Source organism: Scleropages formosus, chromosome 16 (assembly GCF_900964775.1).
Source record: "Scleropages formosus chromosome 16, fSclFor1.1, whole genome shotgun sequence".
Lineage (NCBI taxonomy): Eukaryota > Metazoa > Chordata > Actinopteri > Osteoglossiformes > Osteoglossidae > Scleropages > Scleropages formosus.
In genome coordinates, this window is record NC_041821.1 from 2,894,350 (window position 1) to 2,910,658 (window position 16,309).

The window sequence follows — 16,309 nt, forward strand, 5'->3', positions numbered from 1 at the left end:
TGTATTGTTCTGTCTGAATGGAGGAGGGGCGTAGCTGGAACGAAACCGAAGGGACACACTCAAGCGGATGTCAACATCGATGTCTGGCCAGTGGTTATGAGCTCCGGATGCACGGGCAAACGTGGCTTTTAGCACTTTTTGGGCCACTGTCATCTTTTGTCCCTCTTTTGCTCTACATAAATCAGCATTAGTCGAGCCGAAGAACGCCAAATACTGCCGACATCCTCGTTCATCCCAGCTCTGTCTGGGGCCTTGACTGTCTATTTGTCATCACCTTCCTGCGGGACATGTTGGTACGCTCAGAGCGCGGCCGACGTTCACAGGTCAAAACCTAATTGGACAAAGCAATGCAGAGCAAGGATAAGGAACAGGAACCGGGATAAAATGAATCGGCGTCGCCGGCCTGGAGCCGCGCAAACATTTCGAGTGCTCATCACTGACATTAAGAGCCCTGAGCCCTCTGCCTCTCTCCGAAGGTCACAAACACAGAGGTGTCTGGATTGATGCAGCTGTCTGAAATTTCCGTCCCCATAAACACTTATTTATCCATTTGAACAGGGTACATAACATCAAGATACTGTAGGAATTGATCATTTGTTGGTCAATTTGCGGTTCTTTGCAGTCCCAATGAGGCACAAATAAGCTTTAAAATGGTTTATTATGCTCTCCGGAGTCTCCCCAGATGTTATGCCATTCCTAACGGTCGCGACCGCAGCCTCTTCAGCGTATTTCATTACCACCTGACCCCCTTATCAGGAGCACAGACCATCCAGGGTTTTTTACAGCCAACTCCAGGAAACAGCATGTACCCGTACCAGAACTGCCTTTTTCTAGAAATTTCCAAAAAGGCCTACAGACAGCGAGTGAGAAAGCATGCTTTATTCCGCACAAACCATTTATTGGGAACGTTCTCTGTGCTGCAGGTCTCCGGGTGTTAAGGTTCTGTGGGCAGACAGTGGAACAAACCGAGTCCCGGTTTCTCCTCTTACCGCTATCGGCCGTGAGCGCCGTCACCGCGTTGGTGGGTCCGGTGTCCGACTTGGTCTGCCCGTTCTCGAAGGCGTAGTTCTCAGCTTCCTGGAGCTGCCAGTTGAGGCCCAGGAGGTGCATGGCTGGGGGAGAGGAACGGGTGAGCGGGTTCAGCGTCCCGTAGGGCGGATCCGTGCCGAATCAGAGTGCACAATCAATACTGTCTCTTCCAGTAAATATGAATTTATACATACACACTCGATTCTTCTTTTCTGCCTATGAATCATCATCATCATCTTTTTATAGAGAAAATAATTTGGGATCGTGAATCCTTTCGAAACCATGTGCATGGCTGCAGAAACAAACACTGGCCTGTATATAAGAATATTTCCTCACCATAAAGCATCTCAGAATATGTTTTAAACCTAGATTTAGAAGAGAGGTATGACCAATGAACAATGAATTTTATTTTTATTTCTACACTTTTTTTATGAATAAATGCAGAAATTAGTTAAAGCTTTATGATTTTATATTCACTACTTTTTTAGGTTTACTGGGTTAATAAGGTAACGGTGAGCTATTCGTGGAGATGTCATTTCGGTGGCAGGGGGCATGCCTGGAACCTCCATGAACATAAATGGTCTAATGTATAGCTTTTCCAGGGAAGTTCTGGGAGGAAACTCGACCCAGTGTTGTTCTGAATGTGATAGGTGTCACTTTGGCGCTCAATGTACTGGAACATTCTGTATTTAGTGACTTGGCTACCAAAACAAAAGGCCCACAAGAGTGTCATCAAAACTGGGCTCTTTGGGGTCTGTGGGAGAGCTAGAAGCCCACCGAGGCTGTGACACGCTCCCCCACTGCAGACCTTGAACCCAGAAAAGGGCGATTTGGATCTGTGTTCCGCTGCTGGTCTACTTAAACAGCGTCCCAAGGAGCGCAGGGAAAACACCCCCAATAAATCACAGTGAGGCTCCGCATGTTTTTGGCTGTGTGTGTTTGTGTGTATGCGTGCGGGTGATGGAATAACCCCCAGTCTGCGTTGCCCCAAGCGGCGGAGTGGATGACGGTGGCGCTAACGAAACGGGGACAGTAGAGATGGCACCTCCATGGAGGCTGGGGGGGGAGTGGTGCAATTAGGAGAGTGGCGTGGGAGCGATTACAGCAAAAGCTGGCCCACACACACACACACACACACACACACACACACGCAGGTTTGCTTCGCACACACTCTCAAACAGGACCCCCCCATGCTCACACAAACACGCTGTTGGCCCTCCCAGGGGCCCCCTCCCGTGTGAGACTCGTTAAAGCGAGTCCTGCCGCTTGGGTTATTGTTCCCCCAAAACCCCCCCAGAGCCGGCGAGGTGGGAAGGGTCGTGAGAGAACGGCGGTATCGACCGACCCGACAGCGAGGGTCCGGAGCCCACCTGAAACTCTGCTCACGGCTACCCAGCAGGGCCCAGAACATGAAACAAACCAAAGGATGGGCTTTAATCCACATCCCGATGATCACACGCTGTCCAACAGACAGAAGAAGATCATCGCAATAAGGAGAAACACCAACACAGTAGTGACTGAGTCCAGGAGGAGCTTCTCCAACAGGCAGAGACCCAAACGCACCCCCGCACACGGAGCTGTAGTGACTCAGAGGGACTCGCGCAAAGGTCCAGCATCAGGGCCCTTCCTCGGGACGTGAACCCACATACTTCTGGTGACCAGTCCACATCCCTAAGCACCGGGCCACCCGTCGCTGCGGCAAATTGTCATAATTACCCAATTAGCACAAGTAATTTTGTTTCAGAAATTGCACCGTGGCCTGTTTTCAGGAATCACCGTATTAGTGATTTGGGAGAAATTCACAGATATAAATAGTACCGGTGACTAACGACTAATTGGACTAATGAAGGCAGGAAATGGGCTGGAAGGAAAGCGGCTCCAAGTGCTCGGATGAGCTGGATCCGAACCGCACGTTCACTCACGCCGCACTGCAGGGGGGTGGGGGTTGGGTAAAAAGCCTGCCGCTTCACTACGGAAAGCTGTCCCCGCAGCTTTCAGAAGCTACGGAAAGCTGTCCCCGTGTCAGAAGCAGCTTGGAACCCCTCGCCTGCACACAGGTCTTTGTCACCGTGCCGAAGTGCAAAGATGAATGCAGTGGAAGTCGGGGGCTGATGTTTCGTGTGTGTGTGTGTGTGTGTGTGTCTGCATGTGTCTGTGTCACAGAGGAGGCAGGAGAACAATCCACGGCACTGAAATGTGTGGGTGTGAAATTCGCAAACTCATTCACTTGCTTGGAGCACCATGAACACATTGAAACGCTGCAAACGATGCGCGCGCACACGCACACGCACACGCACACCTGATGGCAACGCCGGAAGTTTTGCTCCTTTGTGCAGCAAAGTTTCTGCTCCTTTTGCCGTCGCTCCGAGTTACGGAGGTCCCTCCTTCTGGTTCTCGCGGAGCCACAGGCCCTTTGTAAAGGGCTCGTTTGCTGGTGTGTTAAGTGTGCGGTGGGGTTCGAACCCCGCGGGTCCCACTTCCTACAGTCCGACCTGGAGCGGTCTATCTACGGCTGGGGTCTGCAGCACACCCAGCTGATGTTTATCCGATGTTGACTCTTATTGACCACGTTCACGGACTGCTTCCGGAAGGTTCTGTCCCCTACTTGTGTTAAAGGGCCGTGTTCACTGTCACTGTGTGAGTCCATCCATCTGCTTCCTTCTCCTCCTCCTTTTCTGTCTCCTCCAACTCTTCCCAGCATCACCATCTTTTTGAGTGAGTCCAGTCTTCTCACAGTGTGGCCAAAATATGAAAACCTCAGTCTCACCATCTGTGCTTCCAAATATCGTATCGCTTTATAACCACCGTTCTGTATTCCAACTTATAAGATCTTGCAAAAAAACAGTATTAATAAATTCTCAAGGAGAAAAAAATACTGGAAGCACTTTTGCTGACATTTCCAGACTCTCATGAAAACTGAGAAGAGTGTGAGTGAGTGAGTGAGTGTGTGTTATGTGTGTGTGTGTGTGTGTGTGTGTGTGTGTGTGTGTTGTGTGTGTTCCCATGTGACCCTGCAGACCTACGGCAGTTGGCCGTTTTCACACTGGGTTCAGCGTGTCAGTATGAATCATGTTCTTCAATAACTTCAACTTCAGAGTTCAGACGTTCCTCCAAATTCTGATCTGCTGCTTTAGTGGAAAATTCTCTCGGTTTCTCCGACGTTCTTTGAGGTCATCGAAAAACCTCGGCTCCTTGGAGACAGACCCAACAGTGGGAAGTTTATCAAGGGATTCAGCAGTTTCCATTAACTCCTTGAGTCCATGCGGCTGGATTTGGATTCCTGTCGCTGACCCGGGTTCGAAGGAGCTCGACTCACCCCAGGAGATGCTGAGAAGGTCCAGAAGGACCACGGAGGAGATCCATGTTGCCGCAGAGGATCCGTCCCGCACAGGCCGCCCGGAGCCTCGCGGACGTGATGATGAGTGTGGTGGACCAGCAGACGAGCGCTCCTGTCAAGGTGACCACGCTGGGCGATAAAAAACGTGGACTGCCGCTGAGCATGAGCGATGAGCACACAGTGGCGTGTCGACCCCGCGGAGAGGCTCTGCGTGGTCCTTCGTCACGACCGATCGCCTTGATGTTCCTCCGCTCCCTCTCCCCGGTGCCGTGCGGACGGAGCAACAATCATCTCCGAGCAGAAGCGGACATCGCCGTCGAGAAAGGACAAGGGAAGACCGAGAGCGCACTCCGGCACGGTTCTCCATCACCAGCTCAACCGGGCCTGCCGTGGGCCACGGAATCGCTTCCTCGAACCTGTGTGTGTGTGTGTGTGTGTGTGTGTGTGTGCGTGTTGGTTCTCACGTCGCATATTTGCTAAAGAATCGCGCGACCGTGTTTCTTGACGCGAAGAAGAATTCTGCGATACCCGAGAGACGATCCTTTAGAAAAACGAGAGAAGAAAGCCTGTTTGTCTTTGCAACGGCTCCCTGTTCGGTCGATGCTTCGCGCCCGACTCTCCACCAGCGCGGCGTCAACAAGGAACATAAGATGAGAGATGCGGCACCATATGTGCCGGCGACAATGTGGGAGTGTGTGTGCCGATGGTTTCGGCAGAACGTGAAGAAGAGCCCTGCTTCATGCCTCAATCAGAGCCACACTGGCCCCCCGTGATCGTGATCATCATCGTCATCATCATCATTTTTCTGCTGCTTTCCTTCAATGAGAGGTTTTGTACATTAAACTACTCACACTGCTTCACCCATTTATACAGCAGGGTCATTTTTACCGTGTCACTTCTGGGTTAGCACTTTGATCCACGGTACTACAGCAGGAGCCGAGATTCGAACCCACGACACACGATTGCGAGCCCTGCAACACAGCAATCTGCAGCTCCGCCGTTCAACAGCAGGGCACCCCCGCAACTCGAACCTCCAACCTTCCGGAAGCCGGGCCAAGTCATTAACCGTTACACCCCCGTTGTGCCGCCTGCCCCGCGTGATTCCCGTCCCCTTCATGAATAGTTAACGCACCCCACTGGCCGTTTAATTCGGCCGCTCCGAGTGCGAGAACTCCACACCCAAGACGAATGAGATAACAAGGAGGAGATAATGAGGTTTGATAATAAAAGCTGGATTGATACCAAAACAGAAGTTGGAGATAAAAGCCGGAGTGGCACGGTAATGTTTGTCCCCCGCAGGCCACCGTTATGATTAGCAATCCATATTTTTCCATAAATTAGGCCCCCTTTCGGGTGCCCCCCGCCGTGCCCGCGTTCGAGTGGATGATGTTCAATCAGCGCTCCCCCCAAACCCCTCCCACTGAGGCGGCCGCACTCCTTCTGCCATTGAGCCGCGCGCACATACACATGCACGCACACACACCGCGGTCTCTATGGCACACAACTCATCCCATTTTGGGACGGACCCCCTTTCCTTCCACCGAAATGGAACTTCAGGTCTGAAATGTTAGAACTGACTCTTACTATAGTGTCATACATCCCTGGCGCTGTGGGGTGAGAGGAGCCGTTACTTATACATCACGCCTGCACAGTGACACAACCGGAGCCGAACCTTCTGTCGTTTATTATCTCCCAGCCCACGGAGCCAAGGTGACCTTCCGGACTATGAATGGTGACCGAAATGGTAAAACCGCGGTATGGTTGGGGCACAAGGGGGCGCAGTGGCGAACGGGAGCGAGGTAAAGTTTTATGTGAACGGCTGAGGTCAGCGGGCGGTGCGGTGGTCGGAGGGGTCGCCTTGCAGTCGAAGGACCCGGGTTTGAATCCCCCGTCCTGCTGTAGTACCCTAAAACAAGGTACTTAACCTGATGCGGTTCAGCAAAAATTACCTTGCTGCAACAATGGGTAAACCAGTGTGTAGAAACCTCAGAGCGTAAAATGCCTTTGGAGAGCAGCGTCACATAAATGACGGTCAATAACAACAACTAAATTCGCAACTGTTCAGGTTACGCTGTACTGGGGTAAAAACTCAGGAAGAGCAGCGTTAACTCCGAGCGGCGGGGGATGCTGTGTTCGGTGAGTCGGTTTTCCGCTTCCGCCGGGGCGCCTTGCCGTTTTTAAGGACACGGTCACCGCGACATGCTGTTCGGAGGCTCCTCCGCTTCCTCCCGGCTGGCAGGGAACCGCATCTTTGACCACGGTGAACAGATGTGCTTATCGGGACCGTCTCTCTCTCCCCCCCCCCCCCCTTCTTCGCCAACGGAGCCGGAACGTGATGTAACCGTCCGCTCGAGCGTCTCGGAGCGGAGCGCCGGGCCCTCGCGTCGTGTGCGGTGTCGGCGGAGCATCGCCGACGTGGCACCGGGGCTCCGAGTCGACAGCCCCCTCGACGCGGGCGCGTACACAAACAAACGGCGCGAACGCGCAGATTACAGCACTCAGGGCACTCAATCAGCGCGCTGCGTAAAAGCGCCCCGATAATTAGGCTGCCGTTCCCATCTCCGCCTCCGATCCCGATTACGGGTTCGGCACAAGTGCCGCGAGTCCCAAACAAAAGCAAACGTTCGAAATGACGGACGGCGGAGATTCCATTTGCGCGCCCAGCGGCGGGGCAAAAATCCCGAGCGCGGGGGGGGCGGGGCCGCGGGCGGTCGCCACGGTTACCTATGCAGTAGCAGAGCAGGACGGACAGCAGGACGGACACGGCCACGGCGCTCAGGGCGGTGCACCTCCACGAGCAGTGCTTGGGCGACTTCTTGAACTTGAAGGCGCTCCTGGAGAGCGTGTTGCGGGGCAGCGGCCGCGTGGGCGGCGAGTACACGGCCCCGGTCGCCATCGTGTACCCCGGGGTCGCCGTGCTGAAGAGAGGGGTCGTTCCGGTGCCTGTCTTGAAGAGGAAGTGCCTGGGGGGTGGGAGAAAATAAAGACAAATGTGACGCTTCTGTGATGAAAGAGCATGAAAAGAGCACAAACAGAGCAAGGCTGCGTTACCCGACCCGCAGTTAGGGGGCGCCGGCCCCGCCTCTCTCTCACTTACAAATTATGTAGTAATAAAAGAGCAAAAGCACCTTTATTCGGATATCCCCCGCTGCCCCGCAGTAAAGCTACGATTGACTAATAGACCGGGGGCCCTGTGGTAATTAACGAGGTCAGCTATTTTAATCAAATTCATTAGACGCCCGCTTTCTATTAACTTCTGCATCCGCGTGAGGAGCTCCGTCATTCGCGGGGAAAAATCCTCGACGGGCGGGCGCTCGGCGTCGCCATCGAGCGAGAGTCGAGCGGCGGGTCTCGCGGCCTCCGCCCCGCGAGGCGGAACCCGAGCGCCGTTATTAACGGCGCGGCTCGTCCGCTTAGTCGGCCGTTTTAACCTGCGGAGACAAATTTTAATTTCTCGTCTTCCGCCCCCCTCCACATTTGAAGAAAAAAAATATTCCCGCGTGGAAAAAGGCAAAAGGTGCCGATTTCATCAGCTCGGCTCATTTCGGGTGCGTTTACGAGCTCGACTCTCCGTCCGTCGCCAAGCTAACGGATTCCACCAGAAAAAAAAAAAAAAAAAGAGAAAAGCTGGTTATTCTACGACATGAAACGACGGGACGAACGACGTCTCCGGCCGCGATCGCGAAGAGCTTCCGTTGCAATTAAATGTAGGTCTTCGACGTCACGGAAAGAAACAAAAGCCTAAAACGATCGCCGAGGGCTCGCTGAAGGAGACGGGGACAAAATTCGAAACGACTCATTGGAGACGCGGCCCTCAATCAATACGACGATTCGCGTGACGGGTATAAAATATGTGGCTCTCCAATAATTAGGAAAAAACCCAGATTCAATCAGCCTGTCGTGAGGACCCGACTACATAAATCATTTAAGCGATTGAATGTGCGCGGCACAGTATCTCCAATATGTTAATGGCGGCCACGTTTACCGCGCTGCCGAATTTATCTTGCGGTAAGGAATGGCTGCCGTCTCCGTGGGAACGGCTGACGAATGTATAGTTAAATTGGTATTTCATTCGAGACAAATGCGATTACTCGGCAGTCAATAAGTAAGGACTTTAATCAGGTCCCACCTAGAGCAGCATCGGGGGGGGGTCTCTCCTCTCTGACAGCGACCCCAGTGCACCCTGGGGTCACGGTACCGGTGTGGAGTCGAACCCGAGGATGCTGCGAGGTGGATGGGTTGGAGCCAGGAGACAATGATCTCCAGGGGGTCTCAATGGACACCGCCGCATCTGCAGTTATTAATTATTGTTATAATTAATTATTATTCCCTCATATTTACCCTACGGTTTATAAAGGGACATCAGTATGTTATGGATGATACGGCATTGGAGTTCCACGTTTTTAAGGCTGGACCATTTTTACAGCGTGAATATAGCGCAATTATCCAAGCACCTCGACCGAGGTTCGACCCCATCGCTTTCCGAGGATAAAGCGACAGCTCTAAGCACTGCGCCACCTGTTGGTCGATTAAATCTGCAGGGCTGTAAGCATGACATATAACATTTGCATTTATTTATTTAACTACAGCACTACAGGAGTACGGAAGTGCACGTTGCTGCTGGTGCTGAACGAGCAAAATTTAAAAAAAAATACATTAAAAAAATATACATTTATGTGCGCCATACATCATGCCTTTAAAGCTGCAGGGCTGAACTCTCCCAAGGCAACTCTGGAGTTCAATTATGCAAAACTTGGGGGTAAAACAAGGAAAGCCACAGTATTCGGCAGCTGCCCCTCCCCAGCCCTGCCCCGCCCCGCCTCCAAATCAAACAGCAGCAAAATTTTTTAAAAATTAAGTAAAATAAATAAATTAATTCATTTTAAAAAGTGCAGAGTCGGCGCTTTCGGCTGCCAGCATCATGCAGACACTCAGGAGAACGTACCCATCCCCACAGCCGCCATCGTGGCACGCCGGAGTGAGCGCGTCCATCTCTATTAGGTTCTCATGCCCGTTTTCGAGAACTGCTTGCTTTGCTAATTGTCTACATGTGGGAACGAGATACAGAGAAACACAGTTAGGGGTGGGGGAGGGGGGTGAGCATTTCAAATGTGGGCTGCCCCCCCCGTCCCCCATGCACGACAACGCCTTCGCGTCCCGCTAACCGGACCGCGCGCCTCGTACAGGACAGCGTCACTTCCTTTCTCTTAATCTCCGTCCTTCTGCTCTCCGGACGTGATCAAAGCGGGATTCGAACCCATGCCCCCCCAGGTCTGGAGAGACATACAGACAGACGCTCGACTGGTCCCAAAGTGAACGACACACAAGTGCCGAGCGAGTCCCAGAGAGTCCCGTCCACACCGTACTGGTTCTTCCTGAGGACCAGGTCCCTGCGGGAAGGGTAAACTGCTCGCTGCCCTCGTACCCGTTGCCTCTGCTCTGATCCAGCTGAAGAGTTTTCATGTTCCTCCTTTCAGGCTGTTGCCAAGACCCCCCCCCCCCCCGGTGGACATGTGCGAAACAGAGGGCTGCCGGACTGTAACCTGGCAACCTGACCTCGAGGACCTCGCCAAATCGATAGTCCATCTCGCTGCATCGGAGAGCCACGCCTCCGGGCCCCGAGTGGGAGGCTCTGGCACCGCATCCAACACACACACACACACGCGCGCATACACACTTATCATTACATACTAGTGTGGGAAGGTGGGTGGGCAGTTTGCCTCGAACCCCCAGCAGTCTCTCACTCTCCTTCACCGTATCATAGAGCAGCCGGTAGTGTAGTGGTCAGAATGGCTGCCTTTAGACCCAAAGGTGACAGGTTCGATTCCCACCTTCTGCTGTTGAACCCTTGAAGTGACACAGTAAAAATAATCCTGTTGAACAAATGGATAAATAGTTGTGTTGCTTTGTAGAAAAGTGTCTCCTAAACTACTGAATAACCATGTGATGCAGGGGAAGGAGGAGGAGGAGGAGCGTAAGCCGCACCCTGGATCTGTGGCTCTGACCAAACGGCACAGCGTTCATGTGGGTTTACACAGAAGAAAAGGGGCGAGAGCCAAGGCCTGCTGGGAGATGCTCCTGGAATAGGCGGTGGGGCGGAGGACGGGAGCGGGCCCAACGGCTCCACGCCGCGTAGCCAGTTCTGAGACGGGGCGACGCGCGCTGGGTGACCGCTGTGAATCGATTGGGGGAGGCGTGATGCCGAGCAGCACATTGCTATGCTAATCCACACGTCTCCTTTCAAGTCCTTCTGTCTGCAAACAACAGGCTGGGGGGGGGTGCGAGGAACCTGCGCCTGACCACAATGGCGTTACACAAGGAACAGACACAATGGGGGGGGGGGAGAGCACACTGAGGAGAACAACAGGACCTGTTCCTGAGCGGTGCCGAAGCACATCGAGTGCGAACGAGACCCAGAGCAGCACGATGACGGGGATGCAAACGCACAACCTTCTGGTTACTGTACCTTAACCGCTGCTCCACATCTCTACTCCATTTACATTTATTTGGGTAGAGGCTGCTTCCAATACTCAGTGATTATTAACTAGTGTTTCACACTGTAACCAAGGTGACGTACAGTGGTACAGTGCGTCGTACAGCAGCAATGTAACACACACACAAAGGGCGATTTAAAGTGAGCCCCCGACCTGAAACAAACCTCTTTGGACTGCGGGAGGAAACCAGAGCACCCGAAGGAGAGGCCCTCAAACGAGGGGGCGAGGTACAAATGCAGACTCCACGCAGGCCGGACACAGCGGGACTCGAACCCACGCCCGAATGCGCGGCCCATGAGCGGCGAGGCGCCGGCGCGCCTCCTTAGCGTGGGAAACATTCGCGTTTCTCGGTCGAGCCGAACTTAGCGCCGCTGAGAGAGAGCTCTCCCCGGGGCCATGCCTCTGGGCCTCGACGCGCGCCTTGCCAGGGTTCGACACCGGGACTCCCCGCTCAGGTGCGCCCACGCGGCGTTCGCTCACCTGCTCCCGTCTCGGAATGCCGCTCCCCACTTTAACACCTCTAATTGACGCCCGCGGGGATTTGCATCCGTGACACGGGAAGCACGACGAGATATTTCAAGACGAATACCATCTGGAGGAGCCGAGAACAGATGCGGGAGAAAGCGAAGCGCAAACAGGCGCGGCGCGGCTACCCGGATGACTTTGGCAGCGCGCAAGACAGATAAATCATAAATAAATAAACAAACCGGGTTATCATAACCCTGGCATAAAGGGCAAATGCAAATTGATAACATTGTCATTCAGCAGGCAACGCTAGAGCGATACAATGCACACGGCGGTGTGTGTGTGTGTGTGTGTGTGTGTGTTCCACTAATATTTGCCCGTGTTCTGCTGCTGTCAACATTTCTGACGACTTTAATAAAAAATAAATAAATTAAAACGAAATCTGTCAGCTCCTTTGTTATCCATTACATTATGCTCATGACATTATTTAACTGCTCATCAGGCTCTTTTGTTCCAAGGGCCTTTTCTACCGCTCATCCCAGCAATGCGGGACAAGGGCTTCGCTCAAAGCTATAGCGGCAGGGCTGGGACTCGAACCGACAACCTCACGGTCACGACATCATTTCGGGGATGACGGGGAAAGACCAGACGGCCACAGCGACTGCCCGTCACTACCGGTCTCAGCCAGCAGTTGGCGCCGTGATCCGGAGGGCGGCGACACGTGAACAGCGTAAAGAGAACTACGCGTGCGCTTAATGATGTCTCCGTTTTAACCCATTTTGTCCACAGCTTTATAATCAGTATTGGCTGCTTTTTACTCGAGACACGTCCCCCTCGTATTTAATTCGTCACGCGTTACTTCTACGCAGCCCCCCAGGGAAGGGAAAACTCTTCTCCAATGCGGTATTTTGACATTTTTCATTCATTGAGCTGACGCTTTTCTCCAAAGTGACTACAATGTTAAGGTTACAGTTACAAGCTTACAACTATTTACCCTTTTATACAGTTGGGTTATTTTACTGGAGCAATTTTAGGGTGAGTACCTTGCTCAAGGGCAACATTTGGGTCCAAAGGCAGTAACTCTAACCACTGTTACCAACTGTTCTGGGATGGGTGGCAGCAGGGGGCTCAGCGGTTAGAGACACTACGTCAGAAAAATGATTTAATGTAAATATAGTTAGCGCTAGACCAGCATGGTGGGCGGAGCCACAGAGACAAAGTCAGGGTTTTTCTAGGGGTCTCCAGGTGCAGCTCTCTGAAAGGGTTGTGCCTTCCATACATCAACTGGAATTTGTTAGAAACAGTATCAGTGCAACGGTTTTGGAGTGAGTCCAGCAATCAGGGTAAAGATTAATGGCAGTTTCACCCTCGCCTGCATTAAAATACACACATCTACCTTTATTTATCTATTTAGCAGAAACTTTTTTCCAAAGCAACTTCCAATGAACTCTATGTAGTCTTATCAGCCCACACACCTTCTTCACCGTGGTGACTTACACTGCTAGATACACTACTTACACTGGGTCGCTCATCCAGACATCAGCGGAACACACTCTCTCTGTCACTCACACACTATGGGGGAACCTGAACAGCATGTCTTTGGAGGGTGGGAGGAAACCAGAGCACCCAGAGGAAACCCACACAGATACGGGGAGAACATGCAAACTCCACATATACTGAGCGGAGATCGAACCCACGTCCTCTTGCACCACCCAGGCGCTGTCAGACACTCAGGCCTTATTATAAGAGCATCCCTAACACTGTGAAGTACTGCAACGGCTTATGAAAATGTGCACTCATTTTTCATACAATGGCCTTATTAACTGAGTACAGCAGCATTTTTGTTCATTACCTGGCCATTCCATTTCCACACGTGTCCTTCACACAATCCTGACAAAGATGCTACAAAGCATATATCTTAATAATGCTGAGCGCAAGGCATTGTGGGAGAAGTACGCTGACCCACCATCAATTAACGTGTGAAGCATGCGGTGTGACACCACGCGAAGAGGTGCCGGACGACGCAAACACAGCGGCGAAAGCCGAACCCATTAGTAATGATCTACGCATTAAAAGTCAAACCAGAAGTCATGTTTTTGTCGGAAATACCATTTAATACGTCGGTGCGATGCATGAAAATACATTCCCGTTCATCTTTTCTCCAGAGCACACTGGGTGACACCAACAGGACTGTCTATAAAACTTGTGTGCAGTGCTTCAGCAGAAATGTATTATTTAGTATAAAAATATCCGTCTGTAATTATAAGAGCAAAAACATTTTTACATTTACATCTATTCATTTAGCAGACGCTTTTGTCCAAAGCGACGTACATCTCAACAAAAGTACAATTTATGCATCACATTAAGAGAAGGAGACATAGCTGCAGACACGAAAGTCTCAAGCAAACCTAGTTTGTTACCTACCATTGCTGCACCGAGGTTCATCGCTCGAGTAGGTGCATAAGACACAGCATAGACAAATCCTGATATTCTCCCACCAATTTTTTTTTTTTTTTTTTTTTTTTTTTTTAAATATTATAAGATACACAAATGAGCAAGTACAATGCCAGAGTAGTGGCTGAATAAGGGTTGTATCTGGGGATGCTGCTGGAGTTACGATGTATGTACAGTTACACCATAGATGAGCTGGAGAGATCTTGGGCCGAGTGCATCTGGAAAAGGTGAGTTTTCAGACACTTCTTGAACATAGACAGAGTTTCCGCAGCTCTGGGCGACAGGGGAAGGTCGTTCCACCACAACGGGGCCAGAACCGAGAACCTCCGTACTTCACCTTTCTTACCAAGCGAGCAGAAGTAGATGAATGAAGAGGTCTGGCTGGGGTGTAGCGGTTGATCAAGTCCTGTAAATAGCTGGGAGCAGTTCTATTGATGCATCTGTAGACAATAACTAGGGTCTTGAATTTGATCCGGGCAGATATAGGAAGCCAGCGCAGAGAAACGAGTAGAGGAGATACATGGGAGCACTTTGGCAAGTCAAACACAACCCGTGCAGCAGCATTCCGGAGAAGCAGCAGAGGTTTGATGGCATTAGCAGGAAGGCCACACAGGAGAGAGTTGCAGCAGTTCGGACGGGAAGTCACCATGGCCTGGACAAGTAGTTGGGCGGAGTCAGTAGTGAGGTAGGGAGGGATCCTACGAATATTTTTCATAATAAATCCCAGTTTACATGTATCAATATTCCTACAAGGGTAAAACTCTGCTCATTTACTTTTCGAACCTTCCAACGCGTTTTGCTCAGGCGTCTCATTATTATCCCATTATTACCCAATTACAATACAATTACAGTTACAGTGACGCTTCAGATCACGTGGTTTCGCCTCCACGTGCAACAAACAGGCGCCGCTTTTCGTCGCCGCCGCTGTTTTTTATAGTCGCTGATTTTGTCACATTTTCTGCTGTTTTAGCTACAATATTGTGGTAATTAGTATTTGTGAACCTGTATCAATAACGTTAAAATCAACATAATGTTGGTGTAGTTCTTAAATGTTTTTACTTTGAATTCTATTGTTTTCTTACCCAATTTTCACTTTAACTACATGAAACAGTATAAATACATTTAGGCTGTGCGTATGATGTTGTAATTTAAAGGTGTCATTTTAATTTTCCTAGTTGTTTATGTCACTAATATTCATTCGGTGATACAGGGGAGTTACGATTTACCAGTAACATTAGAAGAAAAAACACCACTAAAGATTCTGTATGGTACGGGAGGAGCTCCATGGGGGTTCGGGGGGTCAGGGGGGGACATCATGAGTTACCGCACTGAGTGACACCAACCCTAGTGACACCAGTAATGTGAGCCCCGGATAAAGGTGGTGGGGCATAAAGCCGTGCCGGTCGCTTCCCGAATGGCGTTAAATAGCCGCTGTTAGCGCTTCACCCGGCACCAAAGGTCAAGCGGGGTATCGTGACTGGTATCCGGAGGTTATTCCAACAGGGATGCGTGTACGGCGAGCGCGCGGCCAGGGAAGGGGACACACTGACTCAGCCCGGAGGAGAAACACGACACCATCGTTTCCTGAGGAAAAGAGCGGGAGTGACAGGGCACTAGAGCACCGTGCGTCGGCATGGCTGACGAGCGGCGAAGGCGCGTTAACCGCGCGCAGCCAGGGAACCAAACGCCGAAGCACAGGAGCCAAGCGGGTGGCGGGACTTCCAGCAGGGAAGCGTACGCGCACAAGTAACAGGCGATGCATTAAATTAAAGTGGGGAAAACACGTCGGGCGCAAAGCGGCCGATAGAAATTTTAAAGATCGAGACGAAGTCGGTCGACTCGGAAGCCATCGTTAAAACGCGGATAGAGTCTCCGCTTCCTCGCTGGAGAACACTTGTCGGCGCGCGTGTGAGAAACCATGCCAACTGCGCCAACGCGAGCGCAAAACTGCCTTGAAAGCCAAACGGAAAAAGTGCCGTTTCACAAGTTGCGCAGTTTTAGTAACGTCGCGATAATGAACGACGAGGCGCCCTTCTTCCTCACGGCGTCCTTCCGCGGGCCACGCGGCCTCGGCGCCGTGACCGACGCTTGCGGAGCACGTGCTCATTTGCATATTCATAAATCATAAAGTTCAGGAGAGTCAGAGAAGCTTGCGGAAAGAAACAGGGATATGATTACGGCATACGTGGCACCCATAAGGGCTACATGAATTCCGTTATCAGACCTGGATGGGTGACCTCCGACCTCCCTCCCACAACCGGCCGACGGACCGAACCCCCGGCCGCCCTGGCGAGGCTCATCCTGTCGGGGGTGCCTCGGTCGTGGCGGCGCTCTTCATTTTTCCTCCGCCTCAGCAAGACTGCCCGACGCTCGCCGGTTTTGAGTCTGGAAATGCCGACGCGTGTAAATAATGGATGCGGGACATTGCTGTCGCCGCCGCTCCTCAGTCAAGGTCGGCGGGCGGGGCGGGAGGGTGGTGGGACTCAGCCCATCTTAGGGGTGAAGAAGGACGAATAACGGATGGACGACT

General features: G+C 51.8%; 1 protein-coding gene across 4 annotated transcripts in view; it reads right to left on the bottom strand.

Annotated features, from left to right (window-relative positions):
* Nucleotides 1-16,309, bottom strand: part of tenm3 (teneurin transmembrane protein 3) — a 199,731-nt gene that overhangs the window by 65,407 nt on the left and 118,015 nt on the right. For all 4 annotated transcript variants that reach the window (XM_029258794.1, XM_029258797.1, XM_029258796.1 and 1 more), the window contains 2 exons: nt 7,091-7,329; nt 990-1,112 (listed from right to left, as the gene is read on the bottom strand). In XM_029258794.1, the coding sequence (XP_029114627.1) occupies nt 990-1,112; nt 7,091-7,329 (362 nt within the window). The remainder of the gene's footprint in view (nt 1-989; nt 1,113-7,090; nt 7,330-16,309) is intronic.